The sequence below is a fragment of the Hyperolius riggenbachi genome, chromosome 4 (genome assembly GCF_040937935.1).
Source record: "Hyperolius riggenbachi isolate aHypRig1 chromosome 4, aHypRig1.pri, whole genome shotgun sequence".
Lineage (NCBI taxonomy): Eukaryota > Metazoa > Chordata > Amphibia > Anura > Hyperoliidae > Hyperolius > Hyperolius riggenbachi.
Genome location: NC_090649.1, coordinates 271,349,682 through 271,369,878, shown reverse-complemented (window position 1 = coordinate 271,369,878; position 20,197 = coordinate 271,349,682). Strand labels below are relative to the sequence as shown.

Below are 20,197 nucleotides of genomic sequence, written 5' to 3'. Positions count from 1 at the left end.
ATATAATACATATATATATATATAATATTTGAGTAGATGTTTTGGTGACAATGCATATTATTTCTGGAAAGGGGACTTTGGATATTTCTGGGGGAAGGGGCTCACTAAACAATATACATGTAACACATGCAGGAAGTATAAATTACACTTTTATAAATACCGTATATACTCGCATACAAGCCGACTTTTTGACCCCCAAAAAGGGGGCCAAAAGTTGGGGGGTCGGCTTGTATGCGAGTCTTGGGTGGTCTTGATCCGCGGCGCCCCCCGCTCGCACCCTCCCTCCCTCCGCGGCCGTCGCTGCTATTACTTGTTCAGCCGGCGGCCGCTTCCTCTACTCCGGGTGCCTCTCGCTCTGCTCTCCATGTCTCCATCACGCGTATTCTTCGTGTATCACAGCAGCGCGCCCGGCGCTGCTGCTGTGACGAGGCAGGAGAGAGCAGTTCCCCTGGTAACGGCGATGACGCCGTTACCAGGGGAACTGCTCTCTCCTGCCTCATCACAGCAGCAGCGCCGGGCGTGCTGCTGGGATACACTACGCGTGATGGAGACATGGAGAGCAGAGCGAGAGGGGCACCCGGAGTAGAGGAAGCGGCCGCCGGCTGAACAGGTAATAGCAGCGGCGGCCGCCGAGGGGGTGGGGGGGGAGGGGGTTTCGCTATACTGAGCACTATACTAGCTATACTGAGCACTATACTAGCTAAACTGGGGCACTTTACTAGCTATACTGAGCACTATACTAGCTAAACTGGGGCACTATACTAGCTAAACTGGGGCACTTTACTAGCTATACTGAGCACTATACTAGCAATACTGAGCACTATACTAGCTATACTGAGCACTATACTAGCTATACTGAGCACTATACTAGCTAAACTGGGGCACTTTACTAGCTATACTGAGCACTATACTAGCTAAACTGGGGCACTTTACTAGCTAAACTGGGGCACTATACTAGATATACTGAGCATTATACTAGCTATACTGAGCACTATACTAGCAATACTGGGCACTATACTAGCGATACTGGGCACTATACTAGCGATACTGGGCACTATACTGGCTATACTGAGCACTATACTAGCTAAACTGGGGCACTATACTAGCTAAACTGGGGCACTATACTAGCTAAACTGGGGCACTATACTAGCTATACTGAGCACTATACTAGCAATACTGAGCACTATACTAGCGATACTGGGCACTATACTGGCGATACTGGGCACTATACTGGCTATACTGAGCACTATACTAGCTATACTGGGCACTATACTAGCTATACTGGGGCACTACCTACCCATACTGGGCACTTTACTAGCTATACTGGGACACACTCGGGGAATAAGGCGGCCAGCATTTCCTACCCCCGGCTTATATGGGCGTCAATCATTTTTCCCTGTTTTTTTCAGGGAAAAGTTGGGGGGTCGGCTTATATGCGGGTCGGCTTATATGCGAGTATATGGGTAGATGAATTATTATTTGCAGCGTGCCAGCTCACAACTGAAGAGGGATATATTTTTCAGAAACTTACCCATTAATACATGCTCTTGGTCTCTGTATTAGTGATTTAGAGTGATCAGAAGCTGCAATTAGCATTTATGTAAAATCCATTAGAATAGATACCAAGGCAAGTCCATAATGCACCTTTTTTGAACATTGGCTGAATCACATGCATGAAGAACAATGAGGTGGTGAGTAGGTAGATACAATATAGGTCTATATTTTATTTACCTACTCATCACCTCGCTATTACTCTTTCTACTTATGATTCAACTGATTTTTTTTGTTTATAAAGTTGTATTACGGACAACAGTGGCCGGGTATGTACTTTACTGAATTTACCCGTGTCTCTTAATTTCCCCCAGTGAGCACAGAGGATGCACTGCTACTAACAGGTACATGCTCGTTACCTTCAGAGAGGAACATCTAGTGCTGACCTATCTCTTTCGCTTTCCTACCTAATAGCATCTATATGAGTCTGCTGGAACATTTCTGGGTTTACATGCTGATCCAGAACACACCTGATCCTAATACCCATATAACTTCAGTAAGTTTTTATATCAGCGTATACAAAATAAAATTAAATATTATTACCACTCCAAGTTGTTGCAACTGGGAAGGAGCTGTAATTTGGGGTCTGGCGATCGCCGGAGCCCCGAATCACTGTTACGTGGGGCACGCAGCATAGCATTGCTGCTATGACAGCGCCCAGCTTCGGTGCTCGACTAAGTTACCTGCTTTGCTGCAACATGATACCAAAATGATTGACTAGACAGTGTTTAAATCAAAAATGAATCATAACAACAGTAATAACTTTATCACTCCAGCCAATTAAATGTACATCATTGCAATTTGATTGCTATAGGTTAGTGGGCACCACTGTTTTGTAAGGTAGGCAGTGTGTGATGTAATATCTATAGTATATAAAAAGAGGGTAATGTCATGTGCACTACTGTACCTTGCAATGTCATGAAATGTGCCAATGTGCCCTTCTATATTTTGCCTTTCAGAAGTCCTTTCTATGCATTCTGCATATCTAATTGTTTACTGTAATCCGCTAAAAGCATCCTTGTGAGGCTCCAACTGTTTTTCTTCCTGCCAATAAAATCACCTATGCTCAAGTGCAGGTGCAGCACTGTCAGTAGAAGGTATATTGCAAATCACGGGACTAAAGTTTAAAGCAAGGCTGTTTTCTTCTGTTCTTTTTTGTCTGCTATGTGTTAATTTAAATACCATCCCAAAAATGTACAATTAAATCCTCTCCTGTATTTAACCAGCACCTTTCAGGTCACACAGTGGGTATCACTGCACATTAATGCAGAATGGAGGGTGTAATTAAAGAAAATGTGGTCTTATACGTCTGTTCTATTTATGCCATTTAAAGGCAAAGCGATGCTGGTCATTACCAATATTCAGCCTTGCTGTAACGCACATGGTTACTGTACAAACACATAAGAATATAAATGAATAAGAACAGGATACATTTAAATACAAGTCTAGGCACTCTGTAAAACCTCTCCGTGGTGCAATCTGCCCACTTACCGGCCCTGTTACTGGGATATCATATTCATGGGCGTCCACACGTTAGTGACAGCAGGCAGCCCAGCGTCTAATGTCGCACCATTGCTAAGTTCATGTAAATTTGGCTCCACCCATGACCACACCCACATCCATCCTGGTGTATGACCAAGCCCATTTTTTGGAGTGGCACGCAATGCGCCGCCCTACTACCCCAATTTTTGGTCACTGTGCACGCAAGTTTGTTCCCTGTATTTCGGCTGCGCGTGCTGCATGGCTTCCTCCCCTTTTTTGCCCCCCCCCCGGAAAATCTTCTGCGGACGCCCATGATCATATTACTTTCCACTGTTGGCAGTCACCATTTCACCAGTACTTTGGCACTGTATGGATCATGGCTGCAATCTCTGTTTCAGGCAGCTGCACTATTTAAAGGGGCACTATGGCGAAAAATTGTAAAATTGAAAATATGTGCAAACATAAACAAATAAGAATTATTTTTTTCCAGACTAAAATGAGACATAAATTACTTTTCTCCTATGTTGCTGTCACTTCCAGTAGGTAGTAGAAATCTGACAGACGCGACAGGTTTTGAACTAGTCCATCTCTTCCTAGGAGGATTCTCAGGGATTTATTTATTTTCAAAAGCACTTAGTGAATGGCAGTTGCTATGTCCAACTGCCAAAAAACTGTGTAGCAAGCAGGGAAGCTGGCTAGCATCATTGTTTAAATCCTTTCTAGGGAATATCTTTATAAAGAATAAAAGCCTTGCTGAGAATCCCCTATGATGATATGCAGGGCCGGATTTCTGGGAAGGCCACAAAGGCCATGGCCTAGGTCGATAAAATCAGATAAGATAAAAAGGGCGGCAGGACTTGGAGAAAGAAGGGGTCATATGTTAAAGTAAATCATCTCTTCTGGTCCTCAGCGCAGCACCCTGCTCTGCATTGATGTCTAAATTCCAGAGTTTCCCAATCCTTGCATATCTGATGATTATCCCGTCCTCTGTATGATGGACATACATGCTGCTATGTGAGAAGTGTCAGTTTACAGTAAAGCAGACAGAACTGCATTCAGTTTTAATGCACACATTCAGAGGAATTTCAAAACATTTTGAATCAGGATGATACACTGTACAATACTCTACTGCTACAGAGGAATTTCAGCTCTGCTAGTTACTTCTCCCTTTCTCCTACAGCTGTCAGAATGACTCCTGTTAAAAACTTTCTCTTATCTATCCTAAATGTATGACTGTTTAGCTAGCCAGGGATGTTTATGGCAGCAGTGATCTCCACTTCAGTTAACTCTTTCCTGACTCATTTTAGGATCTGTCTTTCTGTTTTAAGCACTAAATTGTCACTGTTTAAAGGACACCTATATCTATGCCAATGTATGTTGTTTAGGATCCTTCTAATTACCTGTAGCAGTAGAGTATTGTACTGTATTAGCTCTTAGTGAAGGCAGAAAGTTTTCAATCAGGATTTTATCATTTATTGGCTATTATGGTTAACTTAAAAGAAAAAGAAAAAAGCTTTCTGCTACTAAGCCGCCTTCTTCCTGTATACTGACAAAATGTTGTTATTTGTTACTTACCTGTTCTCTGTTTTGGACTCTCGCATGTAAATGTTCAAACAAATGCATTCACAGATTCACAACGGAGGAAAGAGGTGCCCTAGTGTGATAAAAGCATTTAAAAACAGCTTAAAATAGTAGGTATTATGAGGTGTCTTACCTCAATGACGAAATCTCTGTAATTTATTACAAAAGATTTTTATTTGCACAGGCAACGCTTCATCAGGCCAATAGCAGTGCCCAATAAAAGAAATCCTTTAGCATAGGGAGCCTCCCTATGCTAAAGGATTTCTTTTATTAGGCACTGCTATTGGCTTGATGAAGCGGGCTGTGACCCGCGAAACACGTTGCCTGTGCTAATAAAAATCTTTTGTAATAAATTACAGAGATTTCGTCATTGAGGTAAGACACCTCATAATACCTACTATTTTAAGCTGTTTTTAAAATGCTTTTATCACACTAGGGCGCCTCTTTCCTCCGTTGTGCTAAGTATACCCCCGAACAGAATCTGTTCGAGGGGAGGTGACATACCACCAGTGGGGTCCCCACAGTGGTTGTTTCAACCTTTTTTCTATTAAGAGAGCGACCATCCTTCCGGTCCTGGCTAGGACCACCCCGAGTGGAGTCGGGTTTATTGTCTCCACCTGCTTCCCGTGGTTGGTTGCCCCCAGCAACCTTCCTTTGTGAGTAGTGCTTTCATTTATTTACTTATATTGTGGTTTTTAACATATTGCACTACTGGGCTCCCGTTTTCTGTCTCCTGCGTCTTTTTCCATAGGGTGCTGTATCACGCCCACCATTATTGCATTCACAGATTCACTCATCCAGGCACAACTGTTATACCTACAGCTAAGTTAAAAGCCGGGGTCTTAGTTCACAGAAGAATGCATTCTTATGCTTAGTCACCTATACTGCGCAGAAGTACCCAGTGCTGCGCAGTATAGGTGACTAAGCATAAGAATGCATTCTTCTGTGAACTAAGACCCCGGCTTTTAACTTAGCTGTAGGGATAACAGTTGTGCCTGGATGAGTGAATCTGTGAATGCATTTGTTTGAACATTTGCATGCGAGAGTGCGAAGGGTTAATAGATTTTTGCTGTTTTCTAGCCACACGCCCTTCAGCACCTCCCTTTCCTTAATAGCTTATGTAATGTCCTAACTAGAAGTGATGTGCCTGGATATACCGTATATACTCGCAAGCAAGCCGAATTTTTGACCCCCCAAAAGTGGGCCAAAAGTTGGGGGGTCGGCTTGCTTGCGAGTCATGTGTGGGTGGGTGGGTGGATAGGTGCTGTCCCTCCCCGCTCCCCCCGCGGCCACCGCTGCTATTACCTTAGGCGGCGCCGCTGCCTCTATCCCCGTCCTCCTCCGGTAACTCATTCACAGCAGCGCGCCCCCCGCTGCTGTGATGACGCAGGAAACCATAGAGAGCGGTTCCCATAGTAACGGCATCACGCTACAGGAAGCCGCTCTCTATGGTTTCCTCGTCATCACAGCAGCGAGAGGCGCGCTGCTGTGAATGAGTTACTACCGGAGGAGGACGGGGATAGAGGAAGCGGCGCCGCCTGAGGTAATAGCAGCAGCGGCGGCCGCAGGGGGAGCGGGGAGGGACAGCACCTACCCACCCATACTGGGGCATTATGCTAGCTATATGGGGCACTATACTAGCTATAATGGGGCACTATACTAGCTATAATGGGGCACTATACTAGCTATACTGGGGGCACTATACTAGCTATACTGGGGGCACTATACTAGCTATACTGGGGGCACTATACTAGCTATACTGGGGGCACTATACTAGCTATACTGGGGGCACTATACTAGCTATACTGGGGGCACTATACTAGCTATAATGGGGCACTATACTAGCTATACTGGGGGCACTATACTAGCTATACTGGGGGCACTATACTAGCTATACTGGGGGCACTATACTAGCTATACTGGGGGCACTATACTAGCTATACTGGGGGCACTATACTAGCTATACTGGGGGCACTATACTAGCTATACTGGGGGCACTATACTAGCTATACTGGGGGCACTATACTAGCTATACTGGGGGCACTATACTAGCTATAATGGGGCACTATACTAGCTATACTGGGGGCACTATACTAGCTATACTGGGGGCACTATACTAGCTATACTGGGGGCACTATACTAGCTATACTGGGGGCACTATACTAGCTATACTGGGGGCACTATACTAGCTATACTGGGGGCACTATACTAGCTATACTGGGGGCACTATACTAGCTATAATGGGGCACTATACTAGCTATACTGGGGGCACTATACTAGCTATACTGGGGGCACTATACTAGCTATACTGGGGGCACTATACTAGCTATACTGGGGGCACTATACTAGCTATACTGGGGGCACTATACTAACTATACTGAGCACTATACTAGCTAAACTGGGGCACTTCACTAGCTATACTGAGCACTATACTAGCTATACTGAGCACTATACTAGCTATACTGAGCACTATACTAGCTATACTGGGGCATTTTACTAGCTATACTGAGTACTACCTACCTATACTGAGCACTATACTAGCTAAACTGGGGCACTTCACTAGCTATAATGAGCACTATACTAGCTATACTGAGCACTATACTAGCTATACTGGGACATACTGGGGGGATCACGCGGCCAGCGTTTCCTACCCCCGGCTTACATGAGGGTCAATCATTTTTTCCTGTTTTTTGGGGTAAAAGTGGGGGGGTCGGCTTACATGCGGGTCGGCTTGCTTGCGAGTATATACGGTATGTAATTTTTTTTCTTGTTCTCTGTTTTGGGTGGGCTTCTCTCCATTGCGCTGCATTGTCACCTGTCTGTGGCTTTGACTGACAAAGAAGCAGCACATGCTCTGTCCACTCGCGTTCCTTATATTTAGGCGCTCCTGTCTGGATGTGCACAGGAGGCAAGTGTTATGAGTATGTGTACTTGAGAAGTACTGCTAATACACGAGCGTCATTTCTGAAGTATACATGCCCAGAACAGTAATGGCTGCTGTGCACATTCTGGCAGAAGCAGGAATTACAGGGAGCACAAGTGGACAGAGCATGCGCTGATTTTTGTTGAATAGAGGGCAGAGCAGCACAATGGAAAGGACCCCATTAAAATCAGCGATTACTAGTAAGGTTTTTGGACAGAATAGTGTTGGGGAGGGGCGGCTGGGGGGGAGGCAGTTGGTAACACCTGGCCTTGGGTACTGGAGAGTACAAATCCGGCCCTGAAGATATGGACTAGGAAAACGTACTTCTTATTTGTATATGTTTGCACATATTTTAAATTGTAAAATTTTTCGCCATAGTGCCCCTTTAAAAACAGTAACAAATAACAGGGACTGGATCTGTGATATCTACAAGGCCACATATGGCCAAAAGCTACAGCTATCAGCTTCAGAAAGCAACATGCAATCCATGCATTACAGGCTATGTGACTATTCAGAACACCATATCAGAGGTGAGTATACATTACTCTGCTTCCTGCACAGGATTTTAAACATTTCCCAAAGTTTTTTCCACTTTAATAATCAAACCACACTAACTTAATACATTGTAATGCTGGTTATGTGTTGTGTGAAATGCCAATTAAAATACACCCAAACCTGTCTCCCTACACTAAAATAGATTTATCTGTTCTAAATGACATGGCTAGCAGAACTGTGACAGGCTGTGCTTGGCCTTCAGTTCAGCTAACGTTGTCACTAGCCTAAGTGAGTTTTAGTCTCCATACATTTCTAGAGTAGACATAATGGCCCATATGCAATTAACTTTTTCTCCTGAGTATTCTCCTAGGATATATATTTTTTTTTATATTTGCTTTAAAATAACTTTTCAGCACTTTTTAAATTGAAAAAGTATCAAAAAGTATTTAAAAAAGTACTATAAAAATTAGTTTGAGTATTTTTTTGCTTGCTGGCAATTTAAAATGTATTTTATTGACAATATGTGAAAATATCACCTGAGATAAATTTCAAGAGAAAAAAATAATTGCATATGGGCCAATGCCTTTGTTTTGTAGTGGATATGAACAGAAATAGACAAAGAATCAACTTAAACTAACATCCACAGCAGCTTGGCTGCAAAGATAAGCTTAGCGTGTAATAAGGGCGGGTTTCCACTAGAGCCGAGCATCCATATCCAAAATGGACGCCAACACTTGTGGAGTGTGATTACGCATCTGAATCCCTCTAGAACTGCCATGCACAGCTATGGAGATTCAGATATGTTGTCCGGAATTCTGAAGCAGTGCTTTAGTGTTTTTTTTCTGCACATGAATTCAGAAGCAGCCTAATGATTTCACACAGAATCACACCTACCGGAAACGAGCCCTAACTGTGCAACAAGTGGTAATAATCTGACAACGAATCAAAGCATGCACCCCTCAAGCCTAAACAAAAAAATTCTTTATATTGTTGCTTATTTTTATTTTCAACAAATATTCTTAATGAAATAAAATGCAAGCATTTACACTGTGCTAAAGTAACAATCTCGACTTGTGTAAAAATAATTATTCTTACAAGTAGTTCGCAGTTATTCTTGAAGGCAAGTCTTGGAGTTTCCTTAGCATAGTGTTGCTGGGGAAAATTTTCACCATGTCCATCTTCATCTCTAGCCTGAAGGGAAATATAATGGCCTATTTAGGGACTTGTAGAAATAAAACCTACATACACAACAAATGAAATGCAAAACAACAAAATCATAAGCAAATGTTAAATAAATAAATGGTTTGTAAATATGTAATTAAACGAAATGATTATTAAATATTAAGTTAAATGGACAGGCATTATTGGTTAGACATCACAGTATGATATATATGGCATGCTGCTGCTTATGGAAATGAAGAAGTGTACAAGTGGCTTTAAAGTGTTCTGTAGTTTTACCAATACAAATACATACCGGTTATGTAATAAATAAGTCCTAGAAACAAAACCTCAATGTTGTGCTATTTTAGATTTTTCTCCCACACTTCAGTTTTAATTTTCAATCAATTATGCCAAATGAAGCAACAATCAACAAGATTTCACCTCATGCTAGCAGGCAATTAAAATGCCAAATGCGGCTGAACCCTTGGTCTGTACACATAGGTAATAGGATTCTACCTGGACTGGCAGGAAGGCCTAACACCCACACACACAGAACATACATCTTTCTTCACACAGGATGCACAAAAGAGAAATGGACAGTACAGCATCATTTGAACAGACTTTTTGTGTTGTAAGTTTATAATTAATGATATGTACACAGATAATCTATAGTGATATGGAAATAATTAAAGGGAACCAGAAGTGAAAGGGATATGGAGGCTGACATGTTTATTTCCTTTTAAACAATGCAGATTGCCTGGCTGTCCTGCTGATCCTCTGCCTTGCATACTTTAAGCCATAGACCCTGAACAAGCATGTAGATCAGATGTCTCTGACAAATCTGACAAGATTAGCTGTATGCTTGTTTCAGGTGTGTGATTCAGACACTACTGACCAGAAAGATCAGCAGGTCTGCCACGTAACTGGCATTGTTTAAAAGAAAATATATACGGCCGTCTCCAGAGGTCTCTCACCTCGGGTTCCTTTTAAATAACTGGAAATCTAAAAAATGAAATTACAATCTCTGATAACTCATTTCTTGACTCTAATGAGCCCGAAGAATTTTATGTCACTTGTGTTAAAGGATGTTTCACAACACTGAACACATTGGGAACAACAGTTCTAACATAAGCAATGTGCATGTGTCTTGACTTGAGAAAGGGCCTCTGCCCGAAACGTTGTGCTTTCTGTGTGCTATATCACCGCTCATGTACGCAATAAAAACCTGTTGAATCATCACAGGAGGGTCGAGTCCTATGTGGATGGTGTGATTGCATGTGTCATGTTCGATCAGATATAAGATTTTGTCTTAACTTATATCCTGGTGATTAAATACAGTAGTAATATATATATAGCAACATGCAGTATAACCTCGAATTGCCTGGGGATATCACTGACATTGCTTAAGCTTTTTCATTGTTGTATAATTATTGTTACAAATGAAAGGAAACACTTTTTTATTTTTCCACACAGACAATGTTTGCATCAGACATTCAATGAAATAAGGGGAAAAAATGACATTTTATGTCAGTTTATTTCAGTCCACTTGAATGCTTGACGTACAGACAATGATTGGTGGAACTGGTATAAAATGCAGTCATTTGTTAGAATCAATTTTATTTTTTATTTCGCCAAGTAAGTTTGCACCTACAAGGAATTTGTCTTGACAGTTGCTTAACAAACACAAACAAAAACAATACAAGGACAGACAGTGTGTATATTACAAGTCAAGGACATTACAAGTATAGTGGCAGTAAGCAATGTGAGAATTGTTCATTTTCAGTTCTGTGCTGATTACTTTCAAGTCCTAGCAGCTCTAACGTGGTTCAGCATTAAGTATGGCTTCCGCTTGAGGAAAAAAGCTGTTCCTGTGTCTGGAGGTTTTGGTAGCGATTGACCGGAATCTTACTCCTGAAGGCATGCGCTGGAAGATTAAATTAAAAGCCTTAGCTAGGTATACCTTAACTACTTTGGACTCTACTGCATAAGGAAGCAGATATGTATATGGCAGAATATGTATCAGAGCCTCCTCCAGCTTGTATACATCACTGGCTGAAATATCTGCTATTTCTGTTGCCACATAATTACTATAATCAACCCTCAAAGTTCGGCCTATGTTTTAGAATTAAAAGCCTTTTAAACTCCACATAGAGGTAATTTAAATGCATGTTTAAATTGCTTCAATATAAATAGTTTCAGTTAGACAGCTTATTCCCAACTCATCATTCATTCATACATTATTAGAACAGTCATATGATGCAGCAGTGCTAGTCATTAAAAAAATACTACATGAAGCAGTTTACACAGCAGTGACCAGCAATGATGCAGAGCTGTTCAAAAATACATATCATAGTAGGTGGCCCAATCTGTCAACAACAGTTTCTTTGAAAATCCTGAGGAAACGTGTTACTTGGTGATTATGTATGACACAGTGCAAGCTGCTTTCATACGTAATGTTAATTACGAAAGCTGTAATTTACACTGTAGCATTAACGAGGTCCATTAGACGTGCAGTTTGACAAGGTTTTTTTTTCTCTATATTTCCAATCTATTCTGCTTTCTCTTGCAGCTTGAGGGCGTAGAACACATAGGTGAGTGGAGAAGTGTTAGCAACACACTCATTAAAATGTTCATTGCTGTGACATTTGCACTGTGCATGGCTCTCACTGAACAGTACTGCTATGCCTCTCTCACTTCCCCATTTCCTGCCTCCTAAGACGCTCAGTTCAACTGTCTACAGTCCATATGGCTTGCATATCATTATGTATATTCCATTTTGCACTGCATTTAAAATACAACTTTCTGAAACTCAGCCAACTAATTTAGGCAAAAATACCCATGAGCCAAAGGAAATAAATGAACCGAACAGATACATTTAAGGAGAGCTAGGCAACAGAAACATTCAGAAAGCAGCAGGTAGTTTGCCTGTGCTCTTCTGAGATAAAATGCTCACTAGGTATTGCTGATGTAGCTGGCATCATACATTAATAACTGAGAAATGGTGCAAGAAGCATCCCCGGGAATGCTAACACCCCAGTGACATTCTAATATATGGAATTTCATGGCCATCCCTCATCTGGTAATCACAAATAACCAACAGTGCCTGGAAGCATCATGAGCAAGTTCCTTGCATCACAGCAGGCGTACACTATAACATTAATTGCAGTCGAGTGGGAGACTGTCACTTAATGAATCACACCCTGCTCACAAATGAATACTGGGGAAAATCAGCATCTACTTCATCTCTTTCTGAGTTGCTAAATATATATTTTTAATTTGTTTTTTCTTCATTTCAATCTTAATCTATACTGTAAATAAAGCAGATAAACTTTATTCAAAATAAAAAAAATTATTGGGATTTAATGCTGATTCATTTTATAGTAAAATAGTTGCTTTAACCCCCCTGTCGTAGGACTTTGGGCCTGGTTTGATAAGGTTCTTTGGGATTGTAGATCAATGGACAAATTTAATGTATCCACCAAACCGGCATGGATCTGATATATAAAAAATTGTCTGCTACCTGCTGTAAGCAACCCTAAGGCTAGTTTCACACTATGCATGGTGCACCCTGAAAAACAAGATCGCAATACAAGGGTGTGGGAAAGCACCACGCGCGATGCATACTGTAAAGCATACATTTCACTATGTTACACTTTAACACTGAAACCATTGGCAAACGTGTCATTCAGTGCCGCACAGAATGCTGCACGTCATTCTGCACCACTAACATACAGATGTGAACGGACCGTTACAATATGGTCATATTGTCTGTTGAAACACAATTTAACAGATGTATTGTGAAAGTAGTGTAACTGTAGCTAGTAAAATGTGGAAGAGGGTCCAGGAATGGTTTTCAGGATAACTTCTTTAAAGTGGTATAGTGGTTATAAGTGTGCTTCAAACATAAAATGAAGCTCCAATGAATAATGCAATACACTTCTATTAATGCATTTTCTTTCACTCAATATTACAATGTTATCTACTTGTCCTCCAAATAATTTCTTATGCTATAATTAACTCAATAAGCTTGTTTCCTCAGTTCCAGATATGTTATGTTATGTAATGTAAGTAATTTGGCTGCAAAACACACAATATCTGTCTCTGGTGGATACCAATCTTAAACTAACCAAACATTATTCGACTATGAAAAAATTATTTTTGCAATTGATACAATAAATTCCTAGATAAAACATCTAAATCTTTCATTGTAAGTATGGCATATACTGGATCCATTGCGATTCAATGTGATCAGTCATTTGATTTCTTAAGCCCCACACACACACTCAACAGCGGCCTTTTATGCTTTCACAACTTTTGTTGTGAAACAAGTTGAAACGCCTAAAAAAAGTATTTTGCTATTGTTCAAAGATCTGATAAGAAGTCACTCCAACTGGATTGACTTCTTATCAGTCTTATCAGCTCTTCGAACAATAGCAAAATACTTTAGGTGTTTCAACTTGTTTCACAACAAAAGAGACCGCTGTTGAGCGTGTGTATGGGGCTTTAGTCAAAACTACTATTGAACTGATTCTGCATAACTAATGTAAAGTTATACAACCGTCCTTAGATTAGACATCAGACTGTGCAAACCAAGAACCTTTTGCATCATTTCCCATAAATCGATCCTTAAAACATTGTACTAGAATCAATACAATGCAAAAATCGTGTCAACTCAATCATGAGCTAGTGAAGATAAACAAACAAACCCAACATTTCAGTTCCTTCTTAAAGAGGAACTCCGGTGAAAATAATATAATAAAAAAGTGCTTCATTTTCACAATAATGATGTATAAAGTGATTTAGTCAGTGTTTGCCCATTGTAAAATCTTTTAAATCCCTGATTTACATTCTGACATTTATTAAATGGTGACATGTTTACTGTTGGTAGGTGATGTAGCTGCTGCATGGTTTTTTGGCAGTTGGAAAAAGCTATTTCCCACAATGCAGCAAGGTTCACAGACAGGAAACTGCCAAGAGTATGTACTTTTCTTGTTTCTTGTGGGGGGGGGGGGGGAAGGGGGGTTTCACCACAATATCAGCCATACAGCGCCCCCTGATGGTCTGTTTGTGAAAAGGAATAGATTTCTCATGTAAAAGGGGGTATCAGCTACTGATTGGAATAAAGTTCAATTCTTGGTCAGAGTTTCTCTTTAAGATTCATTTTAGTGTGTTTTATCAAATTAACTAGTGTATGGCCACATCTAGCCTAAGGTCACTTATGATACTACTAAACCACATTGCCTTCAATTAAATAATCACTTAGATACCTTACACACGCAGTGGTTTGATGGCAGTTTAGCATTCTCAAAACGTGCATTGCCTGTTAATCATTGTTACTATCAGCTGCGTTGTCCTCAACCACATATGAGTTCAGGCAAGGCAGTTAACAGAGGCAATGTATAAATGTCCATAATTTACACTCTCTAAAACATCAGGGAGATTTTTATTTTAATGTTCACTAACACATATCCTATTGCTCAGTGTACTTTGGATAGTAAATGTTCCGCTGAGGTATGTTCACAGCTGAATATATATAAGTAAGCACTGAAAAAAAGATATGTGCGACCGGATTCAATCCACTTTTATCCAGAGTTTTCTCTCAGGAGAGGTTTTAACACCTTTCCAGCTGCTTGGAAGGGAGCATTTAAATAAGTTAACCAAAATTACTGATACATTTTGTATTACCTTGCTTAATTACTTTTGCATTCGGTAGAAGCTGAAAACGTACTGTGTGCATAAAATAAGAAAATATCTCCAATGAAGAAACTCAAGAGAAAAGATAATTGAATAAGGCTCCTGGTCTTTTTGGAGGATGTGTTTGCATGCAATGCTTTGAATACGCATTGCATGTAGTATATTCTAGGACTTTGCGCTATAAAAAAAAATATATATAGACTTAAAGGACAACTGTAATCAGAAGAATATGGAAGCTGCCATGTACAACAATACTAGTTGCCTGGCAGCCCTACTGGTCTATTTGGCTGCAGTAGTGTCTGAATAACACCAGAAACAAGCATGCAGCTAATCTTGTCAGAAACACCCGATCTGCTGCATGCTTGTTCGGGGGCTATGGCTGAAAGTATTATGCTGGGTATACACGTCTCGACTCTGAGCCATTTAGATGGCTCGATAGATAATTTCTGACACGTCTGATCTCCCACCCGATCGTTTCACTGCTTGATTCTGCAAAAAGATACGAAAAAGAAGCGGGAGATAAGAGAATCGCCTGCGGAATTGAGCGGGGAATCAATCAAGCGGGAGAATCGAGTGGCAAAATCGAGCTGGGTATGCCCAGCATTAGAGGCAGAGGATCAGCAGGATTTCCAGGCAACTGGTATTGCTTATAAGGAAATAAATATGGTAGCCTTTATGTACCTCTCACTTCAGTTGTCCTTTAACAAGGACTACATGGACAGCGGAAAGTGCAAGATTAATATCAGGAAACACAAATCAACAGATGCATTGTTAGGATGCGTTTACTGCAAGCACTGATTATAAACACAGTGGTAAGTAAGTCACATAAATAATAAAAGGTGACTCGTCAAATAATACCGTGCTTTCCCTAAAGTAAGACATTCCCTGAGAATAAGCCCTAGCAGGAATTCCTAGCATGCTTGAAATATAAGACATCCCCCGAATGTAAGCCCTAGCAGCAGCCCACATGACACCAGAAAGTCAAGCTTAATACAAAGCCTGGATACTGGAGAGAGCAGCAGTATAATGTGAGTTCTACAGTCCTGTAATGTACATGTGTGTCTGGCAATTTGTGTTTTTGTTGGAGCCAGCTCTCCTGATCTGCCGTGATAAGCAGCAGCAGCACTTCATCTCTTCTCCTCTTCCCAGGACACAGCTTATCCTATCATAGCTCTGGGGAGCCTGACAGAGTTCTCTGCCTGCAAGAAATACACTCACCTGCATGATCAGCAGAATAAATCTATTGTAAGTGAGGGCCAATATCTGCAAACTACAAGCTCTGTGCATGCTGCTTGTGTTTCAGCAGGACATGCAGTTTATACATTTTGTATAGGAAAACTACCAGTATTTTCCCCAAAAATAAGATATCCTCTGAAAATAAACCCTAGCACATCTTTTTCAGCAAAAAATAATATAAAACAGTGTCTTATTTTCAGGGAAACACGGTAGTAGCTAGTACTAATAAAATAGACCCCCAGCTGAGGCTTTACTTCTTGGAAGTGAGAAGGATTAGAATATAAGCTATAATATAAGGTTTACCATGCTTTTAATTGCTTTCTGAGTTGCTTATTGAGATATACACTTTCTCTTAAGATACATACATAGATACATACATACATACACACTTACATGGGGCCGCCCATGTGGCGGGGGTGAGACAGGTTCCTCAGGCGGCACTCCTGGGGGTGGCGGCACCCGCCTGGTCGTCGGTGGGGGGGGGGGGGGGCGAGCTGGAAGGAGTATCAGCCAGGATGAGGGGCAGCGGGCTCAGGGGCGGGGTCGAACTCCCCCTCCCTTACCTAGGTCCCCCTGCCCGCTCTCCCCCTCCAGCTTATTGCACAGCGGCCTGGGTGACCCAGGTGAGGGAGGGGGGTCCAACCCCCCTCCCCGCTGTGCCCCCTGCCCCCCTTCCTGACTGCTACCCCCTCAAAGCTATCAGGGGGCAATTATACTACCTGGGGAGGGGGGTGGCATCCTCACAAGTTTGCCTCAGGTGGCAAAAAGTCTAGAGCCGGCCCTGCCCCTAGGGATCGGGACCTTATCCCTAGGGCCACAGTCCATGCACAGGTACATACAGATACCTATAGCTATAGCCAAGCAACAGGTTCTGTTGCTACGGTAGGGGAAAAGGGCTCATGGTTGAAGAAATCATATTGCAGCTTCCCACGGGCAGCATAAGGAGGAGAACAATGTACTTGGCCATTGCCACTGCTTGCCAGATCTTTAAGTGATTTTGGGAGGTACCTGCACACATGCTAGATTCTTGGTCATGGCCCCGAACACCTTTTTGACCAAGTTTGATCTAGCATGTGTACGAAGCTTTATTCTCAGTGACCCTTGAACTGATGTGAACAGTTGTGAAGGGAAGTGAAAGAATAATCTGGACAATAAATATATGGCTGGTTACAGTTTAATAGCTTATATACCATTAGGCCTGGAACCCACTGAAATCAGCAAACGCAAAACGCAACCGCTAGCGTTTTGTCTGAGCGGTTTGCAAGCGGATTCATGCGCGTTTTTGGTCGTGTTTTGCAACATTGTATTTTTTTGCCCAGCGGGTCCGTAGCGTTTTGCGTTTTTATCCTGATTGGTCCTGTGAATTATTTTTCATTTTGTTACAGTGTGCTGAACCGCAAAACGCTAGCAAAACCGCTCAGTTTAGGTTTTGCTGAGCGTTTCTGCTAGCGTTTCAATACTTTACATTGAAGCGCTAACGCTCCCAAAATGCTGCAGGTCCTGCGTTTGCGTTTCTGGGAAACGCAAACGCTCCTGTGGAAGTTGCCCCATCCATTAACATTAGCCCAGCGTTTTGGCAAACTGCTAGCGTATCGCAGTGCTGCCAAAACGCTGCCAAAAGCGCTCCTGTGGGTTCCAGCCCTTACATGTCTTTTTCCTAAGCAGGTAATGCCCTTTGACTTTCTACCAGTTATTTGTGCCTGTGCTGCACACAAATGCAGAATTCTGTAGCCTTCACTGTGGGCACAAATTTCTGCAATATGCTCATTAAAAGACATATGGGTTTTTATTGTGTTTTGTCTCACTTTGTTTTTTACAACCGTAAAGATATGTTGTCGCAATCAAATGTTTCACAGTGGAATGTAAACAGGTTTAAACAATATTTCAAAATATAAAAACTCAATATGCAGCTGTCATTACCACAATAAACATACACTAAAAATGACAATAAAGAATCTCCAATAAAACAAAATATTCACTTTGGAAGCCCAATTAAACATAAGTGAACTGATGCTGGAAAGTTTGTGAACCCTTTGACATTTTCCATATTTTTATATGGTTGTGATCTAAAACATCATCTGATTTTAAAACAAGTCCTGAAAGTAGAAGATGAAAAGGGGAATAGTGGATCGTATACAATCTGCAAAGCAGAAGGACACAGGCTTTCTAATAGGAATTACACGAGTACGTTTTTATTAGTATAATGCAATTGCAATATGATATTGCTCAATCGGTCCTGTTGTATTTTTAGCGTGTGTGGCTTTGCACAATGTATAGAAGCGCAGGAAAATCGCAAAACAATTGCAATGCAATTTCAGCACTCTGCTATTAAAAAGGACCAAAAAGTAAATTAAAGGGCACTGTCAAAATTATTCTGAGTATTTTCTTGCTTGCAGGTGACTCAACATGCATTTTATTGATAAGGTGAGAAAGGTAGGAGAAAACATCTGCAAGGAGTTTGTATGTTCTGCCTGTGTCTGCGTTACTTTCCTCCCATACCCCAAAAAACAAACAGATAAGTTAATTGGCTTCACCCTAAATTTGCCCTCTACATACATAGACATATGACTATGGCAGGGACTAGATTGTGAGCCCCTCTGAGAGACAGTTAGTGACAAGACAATATACCCTGTACAGCGGTGCGTAATATGTCGGCGCTATATAAATACTTAATTAAATAAAAATAAATAAATATGGGCCACCAAATCTTCTGCTTATTTCTCCACATAATCACCTCCTTTATTTATGCACATATGATATCTTTCTACAAGTCTTTCAATCCTTTAGTAGCAGTAGCATCATACTCCTCCTAGCCTATGTGTTGGAGGAATTGAGGGCGGAGGCTTCCTGTTAATGCTGCTGAACAGACAGTTACCGGTGTTCTGCAGTCACTTGACAAGCCATACAGGGAGAGAGGAGATTAACCTGACAAATGCAAGTTAAATTAAACAGAAAGAATACCTTCCGTGGCAGAAAAAAGCAAACAGGAATTACTTTCTGGATGACCCCATATTTTACATGTAATGACTAGACTTTCTGCTGTGTACAGTATGTCTCACATTTTAAATGACAGTGTTTGCAAACATTTGACAGACAGTACACCCAATATGTAATCATCTATTAGGTCCCATTTTCACCTCTGTGGTTTGAAAAGTCATGCACGGTAGGCACTTCCTCCTTAAATTGCGATGTGATTTTATGCCATTCTTTTATTTCACATTGAAAACAATGTTTCATGCACTTCAGAAGAATAAACCTACAAAGCCCATATAAATTGTACAAATCAGAATACATTGGCCAGCTTCGAGCGATTGGGGTGCATCTTAGGACTGTAATAAGGCCCACGCGTTTTCAGCATTTAGGTTTTAGAGAATATTTTACTATTTTAAGACCAGAAGGAGCCATAATCCTGGCAAGCTAAACATGCCGTTGGCCAAATGAAGAAACAGTCTCTTACAGTACAACGACAGTGCTCAACACATGAAATCTTAGATTCTTACTTCTGAAATGAACACATTTAGAATGCAGACACTCCTCTTAGCAGAGTATGTTATATTATCAGCTCAGATATATTTGCTTTTAATAGGAAAAGGGAAATATGGCATTCACATAATGGAATGAAAAATCTCAAAGTCATGGGATCTGTCTCTTGGCTTTCCGACAGAATGCCCGATTTTCTATGCTAAAGCAGTCTGTACAGGATGAAATGATAATTGTAACCTGTTTTGTTCAGATGAAGCAGCACATGATTGATGGAGATCGGTAAAGCCTAAAATAACAAATGTGAGTAAACAGCTTATCAGCATGTGCATATATTGATATGCATTATCTGTAATGTCTTTGTTGAATTTATAGCTGAAGCGAGGAGAGTGCACTTACTGAAAATACAGTTTGAACTTGTTATTTCCACCAGAAGACAGATTGCCTAGACATGTATTTACCATCATTTCCCCCCGTTTGATACACACTGTGATAGATAATGAATGTATATCATTGCATACTACAGTGATGTGTATGTTTCCAAGCACACTATTAAGACGCAATGTATAAATGTTTGATTAACTTAATAACAAT

The 20,197-nt window shown here is 41.1% G+C and overlaps 1 protein-coding gene across 5 annotated transcripts in view; it reads right to left on the bottom strand.

The window, feature by feature from the left end:
• The window catches only part of SOBP (sine oculis binding protein homolog), a 252,958-nt gene that overhangs the window by 50,348 nt on the left and 182,413 nt on the right, over positions 1-20,197 (bottom strand). For 4 of the 5 annotated variants that reach the window (XM_068231250.1, XM_068231249.1, XM_068231251.1 and 1 more), the window contains one exon: positions 9,128-9,223. The exons of the other annotated variant lie outside the window; for it this stretch is intronic. In XM_068231250.1, coding sequence (XP_068087351.1) covers positions 9,128-9,223 — 96 coding nt within the window. The remainder of the gene's footprint in view (positions 1-9,127; positions 9,224-20,197) is intronic. 5 annotated transcript variants of the gene reach the window in all.